Source organism: Pseudophryne corroboree, chromosome 2 (genome assembly GCF_028390025.1).
Source record: "Pseudophryne corroboree isolate aPseCor3 chromosome 2, aPseCor3.hap2, whole genome shotgun sequence".
Taxonomy (NCBI): Eukaryota; Metazoa; Chordata; class Amphibia; order Anura; family Myobatrachidae; genus Pseudophryne; species Pseudophryne corroboree.
The window spans coordinates 35,367,044-35,381,336 of record NC_086445.1 but is presented as its reverse complement, the minus strand read 5'-3'; the positions used below and the strand labels follow the sequence as shown (position 1 = coordinate 35,381,336).

Below are 14,293 nucleotides of genomic sequence, written 5' to 3'. Positions count from 1 at the left end.
CACGCAGGTTATAGTTATTGAAACTTATCTCTGTGTAGTTTACTGATGTAGTTATGCTTCGTTACCCTGTACTTGTCCTATATTGTCTTCAACTGTAAGTCACTGTTTTCCTGTTTTGATTATGTGCACATGTACTCTGTAATTGGGCGCTGCAGAACCCTTGTGGCGCCACATAAATAAAGGATGATGATAATGTGTTTACTGTAAGATTAGTTCATAGAACTTGGTTAGTAGATTATGCAAATGTACTAATTCACAGTGTTTTTATCTATGCATTCAGTCCATACTGTACAATACAATACGGTAAGGGGACACACACAAGATTTGTGTCGGAATACTGAGATGCCAGTAATCACTTTATCCATGCAGTCTCATCGTTGTTGCAGTTTGTAGCAGGGAGTATTATACTGGCCAGCTGCTGATAAGTCCATAAAATACAGCTACTCAGACGGATTTTCCTTTTTCACAACAGCCAACAGGAAACTATACTGGTTATCAACATAAACACCGCTTGTGCAGCAATATCAGGGTCCTTACTGCTCCTTAACGCATTCCACCACCTCTATTCGCAGTCAGCGGCTCCCTCAGAAGGTTGACTAGTCACTGACCGGCATATCCTTTTATTACGCAGTATGCATGCACACTGTTCATGCATCCTATGCCTCAATTTCAGCGACACCAGGCAATGGCGATATCTGCATATGTGCACTCATGTGGGCTCACTCTCTCTCACTGACTGACTCGTACCTAATTCTCTTGCGTCCCAATATATTAAGAAGCTGAAATTTAACATGGGTATTCTCTAGGTGGGAGATAGGAAAATTGCGCAATCAGAATTTTGCTGAACCTCCCCTAAGGGGATGAAAAGGGGGTTGACATAATGATGTAATTACCGATGCATGGCTTGCGTTGTGTGAACGATAACGCCCAAATGGCCAGTCGGATCAAAATTTAGATTGCACCTCCAGTGTGTAGAATTTAATATACTACAAAAATGGGCCTGGCACTTTTTTACCATATCTGCTACAGGTGCTTCTCGGGTAACTCCAAGAACCATGGATTAATATTTACTTACATTAGGGTATCTTAAATTTACATCTCTATGGATTTACCAAACTTTTATCACTCATTTATATGTACACCCTGTGAAAATCAGAAACTACCGTGTGAAGAACGGGTAGAACAGCTAATGTGTGTGTGTGTGTGTGTGTGTGTGTGTGTGTGTTTTATTTATATATATATATATATATAATTTCTCTAACGTCCTAAGTGGATGCTGGGGACTCCGTAAGGACCATGGGGAATAGCGGCTCCACAGGAGACTGGGCACAAAAGTAAAAGCTTTAGGACTAGCTGGTGTGCACTGGCTCCTCCCCCTATGACCCTCCTCCAAGCCTCAGTTAGTTAGATTTTTGTGCCCGAACGAGAAGGGTGCAATCTAGGTGGCTCTCCTGAGCTGCTTAGAGTAAAAGTTTAAATTAGGTTTTTTTATTTTCAGTGAGTCCTGCTGGCAACAGGCTCACTGCATCGAGGGACTAAGGGGAGAAGAAGCGAACTCACCTGCGTGCAGAGTGGATTGGGCTTCTTAGGCTACTGGACATTAGCTCCAGAGGGACAATCACAGGCCCAGCCATGGATGGGTCCCAGAGCCGCGCCGCCGTCCCCCTTACAGAGCCAGAAGAGCAGAAGAGGTCCGGAAAATCGGCGGCAGAAGACGTCCTGTCTTCAATAAGGTAGCGCACAGCACCGCAGCTGTGCGCCATTGCTCTCAGCACACTTCACACTCCGGTCACTGAGGGTGCAGGGCGCTGGGGGGGGCGCCCTGAGACGCAATAAAAATACCTTAGATGGCAAAAAATACATCACATATAGCTCCTGGGCTATATGGATGCATTTAACCCCTGCCAGAATACATAGAAAAACGGGAGATAAGGCCGCCGATAAGGGGGCGGAGCCTATCTCCTCAGCACACTGGCGCCATTTTCCCTCACAGCTCCGTTGGAGGGAAGCTCCCTGGCTCTCCCCTGCAGTCACTACACTACAGAAAGGGTTAAAAAAGAGAGGGGGGGCACTAATTACGCGCAGTATTAAAGATACAGCAGCTATAAGGGGAAAAACACTTATATAAGGTTATCCCTGTATATATATATATATATATATATATATATATATATATATAGCGCTCTGGTGTGTGCTGGCAAACTCTCCCTCTGTCTCCCCAAAGGGCTAGTGGGGTCCTGTCCTCTATCAGAGCATTCCCTGTGTGTGTGCTGTATGTCGGTACGTTTGTGTCGACATGTATGAGGAGAAAAATGATGTGGAGACGGAGCAGATTGCCTGTAATAGTGATGTCACCCCCTAGGGGGTCGACACCTGAGTGGATGAACTGTTGGAAGGAATTACGTGACAGTGTCAGCTCTGTATAAAAGACAGTGGTTGACATGAGACAGCCGGCTACTCAGCTTGTGCCTGTCCAGACGTCTCATAGGCCGTCAGGGGCTCTAAAGCGCCCATTACCTCAGATGGCAGATATAGACGCCGACACGGATACTGACTCCAGTGTCGACGGTGAAGAGACAAATGTGACTTCCAGTAGGGCCACACGTTACATGATTGAGGCAATGAAAAATGTTTTACACATTTCTGATAATACGAGTACCACCAAAAAGGGGTATTATGTTCGGTGAGGAAAAACTACCTGTAGTTTTCCTGAATCTGAGAAATTAAATGAGGTGTGTGATGATGCGTGGGTTTCCCCCGATAACAACTGATAATTTCTAAAATGTTATTGGCATTATATCCTTTCCCGCCAGAGGTTAGGGTGCGTTGGGAAACACCCCCTAGGGTGGATAAAGCGCTCAAACGCTTGTAAGGGCTCTACCCTCTCCTGAGATGGCCGCCCTTAAGGATCCTGCTGATAGAAAGCAGGAGGGTATCCTAAAATGTATTTACACACATACTGGTGTTATACTGCGACCAGCAATCGCCTCAGCCTGGATGTGCAGTGCTGGGTTGGCGTGGTCGGATTCCCTGACTGAAAATATTGATACCCTAGATAGGGACAGTATATTTTTGCCTATAGAGCATTTAAAAGATGCATTTCTATATATGCGTGATGCACAGCGGAATATTTGCCGACTGGCATCAAGTCTAAGTGCGTTGTCCATTTCTACCAGTAGAGGGTTATGGACACGACAGTGGTCAGGTGATGCGGATTTCAAACGGCATGTGGAAGTATTGCCTTATTAAGGGGAGGAGTTATTTGGGGTCGGTCTTTCAGACCTGGTGGCCACGGCAACAGCTGGGAAATCCACGTTTGTACCCCAGGTCGCCTCTCAACATGAGAAGACGCCGTATTATCAGGCGCAGTCTTTTCGTGGACAAGCGGGCAAAAGGTTCCTCATTTCTGCCCCGTGACAGAGGGAGAGGAAAAAGGCTGCAGAAATCAGCCAGTTCCCAGGAACAGAAACCCTCTCCCGCCTCTGCCAAGCCCTCAGTATGACGCTGGGGCTTTACAAGCAGAATCAGGCACGGTGGGGGGCCCGTCTCAATGAATTTCAGCGCGCAGTGGGCTCACTCGCAAGTAGACCCCTGGATCCTTCAGGTGATATCTCAGGGGTACAAATTGGAATTCGAGACGTCTCCCCCTCGCCGTTTCCTAAAGTCGGCTTTACCGATGTCTCCTTCTGACAGGGAGACAGTTTTGGAAGCCATTCACAAGCTGTATTCCCAGCAGGGGATAATCAAGGTACCCCTCCTGCAACAGGGAACGGGGTATTATTCCACACTGTTGTGGTACCGAAGCCGGACGGCTCGGTGAGACCGATTCTAAATCTAAAATCTTTGAACACTTGCATACAGAGGTTCAAATTCAAGATTGAGTCACTCAGAGCAGTGATTGCGAACCTGGAAGAAGGGGACTACATGATGTCTCGGGACATCAAGGATGCTTACCTTCATGTCCAAATTTACCCTTCTCACCAAGGGTACCTCAGGTTTATGGTACAGAACTGTCACTATCAGTTCAGACGCTGCCGTATGGACCACGGCACCCCGGGTCTTTACCAAGGTAATGGCCGAAATGATGATATTCCTTCGAAGGAAGGGAATTTTAGTTATCCCTTACTTGGACGATTCCCTGATAAGGGTAAGATCCAGGGAACAGTTGGAGGTCGGTGTAGCACTATCTCAGGTAGTGTTGCGGCAGCACGATTGGATTCTCAATATTCCAAAATCGCAGCTGGTTCCGACGACTCGTCTTCTGTTCCTAGGGATGATCCTGGACACAGTCCAGAAAAAGGTGTTTCTCCCGGAGGAGAAAGCCAGGGAGTTATCCGAGCTAGTCAGGAACCTCCTAAAACCGAGCCAAGTCTCAGTGCATCAATGCACAAGGGTTCTGGGTAAAATGGTGGCTTCCTACGAAGCAATCCCATTCGGCAGATTCCACGCAAGAACTTTCCAGTGGGACCTGCTGGACAAATGGTCCGGGTCGCATCTTCAGATGCATCAGCGGATAACCCTGTCACCAAGAACAAGGGTGTCCCTCCTGTGGTGGTTGCAGAGTGCTCATCTTCTAGAGGGCCGCAGATTCGGCATTCAGGACTGGGTCCTGGTGACCACGGATGCCAGCCTGCGAGGCTGGGGAGCAGTCACACAGGGAAGGAATTTCCAGGGCTTATGGTCAAGCCTGGAGACATCACTTCACATAAATATCCTGAAGCTAAGGGCCATTTACAACGCTCTAAGCTTAGCAAGACCTCTGCTTCAAGGTCAGCCGGTGTTGATCCAGTCGGACAACATCACGGCAGTCACCCACGTAAACAGACAGGGTGGCACAAGAAGCAGGAGGGCAATGGCAGAAGCTGCAAGGATTCTTCGCTGGGCGGAAAATCATGTGATAGCACTGTCAGCAATTCCGGGAGTGGACAACTGGGAAGCAGACTTCCTCAGCAGACACGACCTCCACCCGGGAGAGTGGGGACTTCACCCAGAAGTCTTCCACATGATTATAAACCGTTGGGAAAAACTCGACCGGTATTGCGCCAGGTCAAGGGACCCTCAGGCAATAGCTGTAGACGCTCTGGTAACACCGTGGGTGTACCAGTCAGTGTATGTGTTCCCTCATCTGCCTCTCATACCCAAGGTACTGAGATTGATAAGATGGAGAGGAGTAAGCACTATATTCGTGGCTCCGGATTGGCCAAGAAGGACTTGGTAACCGGAACTTCAAGAGATGCTCACGGAGGATCCGTGGCCTCTACCTCTAAGAAGGGACCTGCTCCAGCAAAAACCCTGTCTGTTCCAAGACTTACCGCGACTGCGTTTGACGGCATGGCGGTTGAACGCCGGATCCTGAAGGAAAAAAGGCATTCCGGATGAAGTCATCCCTATCCTGATCAAAGCCAGGAAGGATGTAACCGCAAAACATTATCACCGCATTTGGCGAAAATATGTTGCGTGGTGCGAGGCCAGTAAGGCCCGACGGAGGAAATTCAACTGGGTCGATTCCTACATTTCCTGCAAACAGGAGTGTCTATGGGCCTGAAATTGGGGTCCATTAAGGTTCAAATTTTGGCCCTGTCAATTTTCTTCCAAAAAGAACTAGCTTCAGTCCCTGAAGTTCAGACGTTGTAAAAGGGGTACTGCATATACAGCCTCCTTTTGTGCCTCCAGTGGCACCTTGGGATCTCAATGTAGTTTTTGGGTTCCAAAAAGTCACATTGGTTTGAACCACTTAAATCTGTGGAGTTAAAATATCTCACATGGAAAGTGGTCATGCTGTTGGCCCTGGCCTGGGCCAGGCGCGTGTCAGAATTGGCGGCTTTAGCCTGTAAAAGCCCTTATCTGATTTTCCATTCGGACAGGGCGGAATTGAGGACTCGTCCTCAGTTTCTCCCTAAGGTGGTTTCAGCGTTTCACCTGAACCAACCTATTGTGGTGCCTGCGGCTACTAGGGACTTGGAGGACTCCAAGTTGCTAGACGTTGTCAGGGCCCTGAAAATTTATGTTTCCAGGACGGCTGGAGTCAGAAAATCTGACTCGCTGTTTATCCTGTATGCACCCAACAAGCTGGGTGCTCCTGCTTCTAAGCAGACTATTGCTCGTTGGATTTGTAGTACAATTCAGCTTGCACATTCTGTGGCAGGCCTGCCACAGCCAAAAATCTGTAAATGCCCACTCCACAAGGAAGATGGGCTCATCTTGGGCGGCTGCCCGAGGGGTCTCGGCTTTACAACTTTGCCGAGCAGCTACTTGGTCAGGAGCAAATACGTTTGTAAAATTCTACAAAATTGATACCCTGGCTGAGGAGGACCTGGAGTTCTCTCATTTGGTGCTGCAGAGTCATCCGCACTCTCCCGCCCGTTTGGGAGCTTTGGTATAATCCCCATGGTCCTTACGGAGTCCCCAGCATCCACTTAGGACGTTAGAGAAAATAAGAATTTACTTACCGATAATTCTATTTCTCGTAGTCCGTAGTGGATGCTGGGCGCCCATCCCAAGTGCGGATTGTCTGCAATACTTGTACATAGTTACAAAAATCGGGTTATTATTGTTGTGAGCCATCTTTTCAGAGGCTCCTCTGTTATCATGCTGTTAACTGGGTTCAGATCACAGGTTGTACGGTGTGATTGGTGTGGCTGGTATGAGTCTTACCCGGGATTCAAAATCTTTCCTTATTGTGTACGCTCGTCCGGGCACAGTATCCTAACTGAGGCTTGGAGGAGGGTCATAGGGGGAGGAGCCAGTGCACACCAGCTAGTCCTAAAGCTTTTACTTTTGTGCCCAGTCTCCTGCGGAGCCGCTATTCCCCATGGTCCTTACGGAGTCCCCAGCATCCACTACGGACTGCGAGAAATAGAATTATCGGTAAGTAAATTCTTATATATATATATATATATATATATATATATATATATATATATATATATATATATATATATATACACACTGCTCAAAAAAATAAAGGGGACACTAAAATAACACATCCTAGATCTGAATGAATGAAATATTCTTATTGAATACTTTGTTCTTTATATAGTTGAATGTGCTGACCACAAAATCACACAAAAATTATAAATGGAAATCAAATGTATTAACCCATGGAGGTCTGGATTTGGAGTCACACTCAAAGTGGAAAAACACACTACAGGCTGATCCAACTTTAATGTAATGTCCTTAAAACAAGTCAAAATGAGGCTCAGTAGTGTGTGTGGCCTCCACGTGCCTGTATGACCTCCCTACAACCCACACAAGTGGCTCAGGTAGTGCAGCTCATCTAGGATGGCACATCAATGCGAGTTGTGACAAGGTTTGCTGTGTCTGTCAGCGTAGTGTCCAGAGCATGGAGGCGCTACCAGGAGACAGGCCAGTACATCAAGAGACGTGGAGGAGGCCGGAGGAGGGCAACAACCCAGCAGCAGGACCTCTACCTCTGCCTTTGTGCAAGGAGGAACACTGCCAGAGCCCTGCAAAATGACCTCCAGCAAGCCACAAATGTGCATTTGTCTACTCAAACGTCCACAGGTGGGGGTTGTGCTTACAGCCCAACACCGTGCAGGACGTTTGGCATTTGCCAGAGAACACCAAGATTGACAAATTTGCCACTGGCTCTTCACAGATGAAAGCAGGTTCTCACTGAGCACATGTGACAGAGTCTGGAGACGCCAAGGAGAACATTCTGCTGCCTGCAACATCCTCCAGCATGACCGGTTTGGCAGTGGGTCAGTAATGGTGTGGGGTGGCATTTCTTTGGGGGGCCGCACAGCCCTCCATGTGCTCGCCAGAGGTAGCCTGACTGCCATTAGGTACCGAGATGAGATCCTCAGACCCCTTGGGAGACCATATGCTGGTGCGATTGGCCCTGGGTTCCTCCTAATGCAAGACAATGCTAGAACTCATGTGGCGGGAGTTTGTCAGCAGTCCCTGCAAGACGAAGGCATTGATGCTATGGACTGGCCCGCCTGTTCCCCAGACCTGAATCCAGTTGAGTGCATCTGGGACATCATGTCTCGCTCCATCCACCAACGTTGCCACGTTGCACCACAGACTGTCCAGGAGTTGGCGGATGCTTTAGTCCAGGTCTGGGAGGAGATCCCTCAGGAGACCATCCGCCACCTCATCAGGAGCATGCCCAGGCGTTGTAAGGAGGTCATACAGGCACGGGGAGGCTACACACACTACTGAGCCTCATTTTGACTTGTTTTAAGGACATTACATCAAAGTTGGATCAGCCTGTAGTGTGTTTTTCCTCTTTAATTTTGAGTGTGACTCCAAATCCAGACCTCCATGGGTTAATAAATTTGATTTCCGTTGATAATTTTTGTGTGATTTTGTTGTCAGCACATTCAACTATGTAAAGAACAAAGTATTTAATAAGAATATTTCATTCATTCAGATCTAGGATGTGTTATTTTGGTGTTCCCTTTATTTTTTTGAGCAGTGTATATAAAATCATTAAAAAAATAGAAGTGATATGTCAACATTAAAAAAAAATTTACTTGTATTTCTATACTTCCCTCATAATCTAAAATATATGTTTACATATATAAAAAATAATACCTAAAATCTCTATAATAACTGCATTTAAATACTGTAATGTAGATATACAACAATAACACACATATAACCAGCAGGGGCAAATAAGTCCCTACCTGTTATCTAATGATGAAAAGACCTCTAATGATTACAAAGAGAGAGGAAATTTGGGGGGTGATAGGACCTTTACAGTGGAAGGAAGAGGCAAATAATCATCGAGCAAAAAGCTAAATTCTAAACATAATTCAATTCCATTATGTAGCCCATTTGGTATGAGGGATCCTAGGCAGTAGATCCAAAATGCCTCTCTTCTACAGAGCATGTTGAATCTATCACCCCCTTTCGTGTTATTTTAATTTGTTAAATGGCTTGAAACGATACATTTTTTATCGACTTACCTTAACATTGCAAAATATGTCTAGACAAAGGATGTAACTTCGGATGGTGTAATGGTTAGCACTACTGCCTCACAACACTCAGCTCATGGGTTCGATTCATACCATGGCTCTACCTGTGCAGAGTTTGTATATTCTCCCCGTACTTGCGTGGGTTTCCTCCGGGTATTCCGGTTTCCTCCCACAAATCCACAAATATACTGGTAGGTCAATTGTATCCCAACACAAATTAAACCTAGTATGAGTGTGTGCTCGTGTTCATTTGCTAGGGAATATAGATTGTAAGCTCCACTGGGGCAGGGACCGATGTGAATGGCCAAATAGTCCCTGTAAAACGCTGCAGAGTATGTGTGAGCTATATAAATAACTGGTAATAAATAAAATGTAACTTTATGCCTTTCCAAAAATTTCTCCTCTGTTCCAAAAACCATGTTTGAAGCATCCTAGTAATACGGCCTACATACTGGATGCCACTTCATCACTCTGTTACATAAATACCAAAGGTAGATGTTCAATTCAAAAATGTATTTTTGGTTACAAATTACTCAAACTCAAGGATTTTCAAAATTAAATGTTCACACGTTAAACATTTTCTTCTGCTGCATCTGTTAAGCCCCACATGCTCCGTACGTAATGCTTTTATTCATCTTTGAAAATGATTTGATAGCAACCTAGATTTTAAATTTATTCTATTTACAGAACATAACCTAGATGGAAAAGTAAACGTCTTGTGTCAGTAGACCATCTGATTTCAATAATTAGTTATAATTCTATTTTCTGGTGCACATATATTATATTGAGTAATAGAATAGAATTTGCTTTATATTTTGTGGAACCTTCCTTTGTTTTCTGAGAAACTGAAGCTGTCTTTAGTAACTGACTTCTGTCCATATTATTAACTTCTTCATATGCTTTCTTTAAATATGCTCTGGATTCCTTATTCTAAAAAGTTTGAAAGCGTTTTTACCTGTTCATGATAAGTTTGTTCAGTAGAAAAACCCTGCTTTATTCTAATAAATTGCCCCTTTAGATATATTATTATGCAACACTTGAGTGTCAGCTATTATAATTAAGATATTTATTTTGAACAACCGGTTTTACATATGTTTTGGTTCTCAATTTATGATCACTTATACCACTTTCACACCGCAGCTTGTACCCGGTAATTTGCCATTTTTACTGGCTTCCTAAACGGTTCGAGCTGCGATGTGAAAGGGTCACCTTCAATTTACCGATTACAAAATACCGGTATTTTGAAACGGTAAAAAAAGCAGGGTCCTACCCGTTTCAGACCCGTTTAATTGTGCAGTGTGAAAGGGTCTGAAACGGTATTTGCAAGCCCCAGAAGGTGATAGGCTGTCTCCATGTGTGATGTCACCAGGCAGAAGCAGGAAATAAACATTTAAAATGACAACCACAGTTTCGTATAGGTGAAACGGGTTCAGTGTGAAAGGTACCAAAACGGTAATGAAATGGTAATATACTGGTTACAACATGCGATGTGAAGGGGGTTTAACTGCTCAGACCTGTTTTAAGAACCGTTTAAAGAACCGTTTCAAAAGCAGGTTTTGCGATGTGAAAGCAGCATTAGTGATGCAATATTGAGAAAATTAATTTTATATAAATCAAATGTGCACGTGAACTTAAGTCCAAAAGTCTTCATTATTAAGACTATCCATAAATTGGTGAGGGAAGTGAAATATCCCTGTCCCAAAAAAATAAATGTCAAAAGTATAGTTTGACAAAACTTGGTGTGAACCTGGTCCCCATGGCGGTATCAAGTGTTAAAAAAAAAAAAAATGTATTATCAAATAAAAGATTATTGTGAGCAAAATTAATTAAATTGTCCTTAAAACAAAGTCCCGTAACTCATGTGGCTTATTCAGATACTGTCTGAGATAGAATTTACAGCCTTTAGGCCTAAATCATGAGGAACGTTTGATTGTGTCTGTTAAAATAAGAAAATGTTCAGTATCCATAATATAAGATTTTATATATTTTATTGTACACTGTCTGTGTTTCATTTTATAAAGAATATTTAGTGTACTAATAAGGAAGTGAAGTATGATAACTAGTGCTTTATATATACAAACAAGATGTCCTCACACTTTTTTTTTATTTTAATTAGCCAAACATCATAGTCTGTTTCTTGTAGGTTCTCTAGGAACACTTCAGTGAAAACTCCATCAAAATCGGCTCAGTAGATCCTGCATTTACCCCACACATACGTACAAATGAACAATTTTATGTGTGCGTGCACTTTTTGTCTTTTTAAAATGCGGGTTATCAGTATAACTGATTGGCACCAGGTGTGTGTTATTTTAATGTGGGAAGAACAGGTGTAACGTTTAGTAAACAAATCCCTATGGTGCTGAGTAAGGTGAATAAAGCCTGATGTCTGAGTTGTACATATGTATAAATATGTATAATATATCACATATGCTGACGCGACCCATCCGCTGATGTATAGAGGGTTTATCTTAGTACTTTTGTCCCCAACAGGTCCGCACGCCTCCTCACACTATCCTGAGAAGACGCATCAGTGCTCGGAGTGTCAGCAATGTTTCCCTAATCATTCAGCCCTCGTCACCCATCAGCAATCGCATAGCGCCAGTAATCTGTATAGATGCTCGGTTTGCAGAATGCGTTTCAGCTCCAAAATGGCTCTTACCTCCCACCAGCGATGTCACACCGAGGACAGGTTGTTTCACTGCTCTTACTGTGGGAAATCCTTTCATCAGAGGTCACGTCTCCTGTCACATAAGAGGACTCACACCGGAGAGAGGCCATTTTCATGCCCAGTTTGCGGCAGATGTTTTGCGGAGAGATCTGCTCTAGTTACACATCAGAGGATTCACTCTGGCGAGAAACCTTTTAAGTGCGCAGAGTGTGGCAAACGTTTTGTCCAGAGATCCAGCCTTGTCAAGCATCAGCGCACTCACACCGGGGAGAGGCCATTTGTGTGTTATCAGTGCGGCCGCTGCTTTTCCCAGAGCTCAAATCTTGTTCGACACCAGAGAATTCATACGGGGGAAAATCTTTTGTGTTCTAGGTGAATAAGCCTTGGGATACATCATGGGACTGGTTTACGCATCACAAACATTGTTGTCTGACGTTGCTACTTTTGTCTGCCAAGTGAATTTTAATCTGCATGCCAACTATCTGGTCTTGGGACTTGCGCATGCTAAAGGGACTGCATCCAGTTACAAATACATCTAAAATGCGAATTGCTGAAAAGATCACTTTAGGAGCTTGGTTATCGATCATTTAAACCATTAATTTATTTTTCTCTTAATATAATGTTAGGCTACTCTTGCATTACTTATAAAAGTGCGATATTGATGCTGTCTTGTTCCATATAATCCTTTTGTGTGTTTCAATGGGTTGGGTATGGGTTACCGGTAGTTAGGATCCTAGCGGTCAGAATACAACAATGGCATCCCAACTCCCCAACTCTTGCGTCCTGCCAACCACAGACTAACCCTAATAGGCCCTACACACTCGGCGATGTTCCGCCGAGCTGCCCGACCACCGATACGGGCGACCCGGCGGTGTGGGGGCAGTGACGGGGGGAGTGAAGTTTCTTCACTCCCCCCGTCACCCGGCTCCGTAGACTTGCAGGCAAATATGGACGATCTCGTCCATATTGGCCTGCATGCACAGCCGACATGGCACCAGCGATGAACGAGCGCGGGGACGTGCATCGTTCATCGCTGGTGACTCCATACTGCACGATATGAACGGTATCTCGTTCATTAATGAACGAGATCGTTCATATCGTGCAGTGATATCGGCATGTGTGTAGGGCCCTTAAGACTAGTCCTACATCTAAACATTGATTGTCCAATCTGGCTGGTTGGAATAAAAATGTGGTGATGTATGGGAGCAAAGGACAATTGACCATTTGCTCTGAAATGCTGGAAATTGGAAAATGGTCGTTCATACAAATTGTGTAAATCAAATAGATTTAACCAATTTGTCTGATTAACCACATTTTGTTTGCTTTTCAGTGTTTGGAAGCTTTGTCATTTGCTTTGATACATTACCAGATTTTCGTTCCAACCAGCCAGACTGGACAATCAATCTTTAGATGTATGGACAGCTTCACCCTCCCACCTGCAGCCTTTCTGTAACCTCTCTCAGCCCCTGGAGCCTAACCCTATCTTCCCACCCCACTTCCTATCCCTAACCCTTCCCGACAAACATGTTCAGGAATCCAGCGTTGGCATTCTCACACATGTCGGGATTCCAGCACCGGTACTCTGACCCCTGGGATCCAGTCCGTGGGGATGCCAACTACGTTCCGTTTGAATGTTATTAATCCATTGGTTGAAGGGCATCTAAAATGGGGGTTTTCCAAAATTGCAAGTTGAAAGTGCACCTGTTCCGATTATAGGATAACGCCCAATCTCCACCATTTTCGAGGAGGTACAAAAATTAAGTCTTTTGAGAGGAAATCGGCATCTCTCCTTCCTATACCGCAGGGAATTTCAAGTTATTGGTCTCTTCCTTCCCTTTTAACGCATTCAAATAATCCAGTCCAGCCAAAGGAGATCTTTCTTTTTCATGGGGGTGCAGAGCAAGCGCACTGATACTCTCAATCTGCAGTAGTCCACCCACCTAACCTCCTCCTTCCCCAGTCTACCAAACTCTGCTGTCAGGTGTCTGAGCACTACTACTCCATCTGGGCTCTCAAATCCATAACCTACAAGTAAAAAACCCCAAACTTCTATAACTTGCGACAGTAGTAGAGTACATTGACAGAACATTGACACTTGTACGTTTGTAAGCAAGCTTTCATAGGCTGTGCAACATTACATCTAATTCTGCTAATGAGTGGATGCATTTAGTTAATAAAAATAAACTCTTATGATGGGTCTCATGTTAAAGCTCGTCTTCTGTCAGCAGGCAGCGGTAGCAGCCAGTTTGTGGGCTGACTACACTATAACCTGCTGTGCTGTACACTCGTGCTATAAAACATTGCCTGCGAGTTCTATCCTCTGACTCTTATGGTGCGTACACACGGTGAAATTTCGGTTTATGGACGATATTGGCTACAAATTGCCCAGATGCATGAGCCTCCTATCTAGCCAATATCTGGCCTGCTGGCACAGTCTATTTTTTCTTACGATGCCTGGTGTCATTTGCACTGACTTTTCTTACGATTTTGACTATATAGTAAAAATCATAAGGACAAATCGCACAGTGTGTATGGGGATTCAGAGCGTATGGACTTCTGTAACCACGTTTATGCTGTGGAACAATCATTATCTATTTGCTTCAATAAAAAAAGTGCATGGCATAGGGTACATGCTCTATAGCTGTTGCTGTACATGCAGTAACAATACCCATAACGGGTTTGG

At 44.6% G+C, this 14,293-nt stretch overlaps 1 protein-coding gene across 17 annotated transcripts in view; it reads left to right on the top strand.

Annotated features, from left to right (window-relative positions):
• The window catches only part of LOC134995275 (zinc finger protein 436-like), a 213,255-nt gene that overhangs the window by 91,046 nt on the left and 107,916 nt on the right, over positions 1–14,293 (top strand). For 2 of the 17 annotated variants that reach the window (XM_063951090.1, XM_063951079.1), the window contains one exon: positions 11,433–11,982. The exons of 14 other annotated variants lie outside the window; for them this stretch is intronic. In XM_063951090.1, the coding sequence (XP_063807160.1) occupies positions 11,433–11,982 (550 nt within the window). Of the gene's footprint in view, positions 1–11,432; positions 13,806–14,293 lie in introns of those variants that run through there. One more of the 17 variants, XM_063951082.1, reaches the window with a different exon arrangement.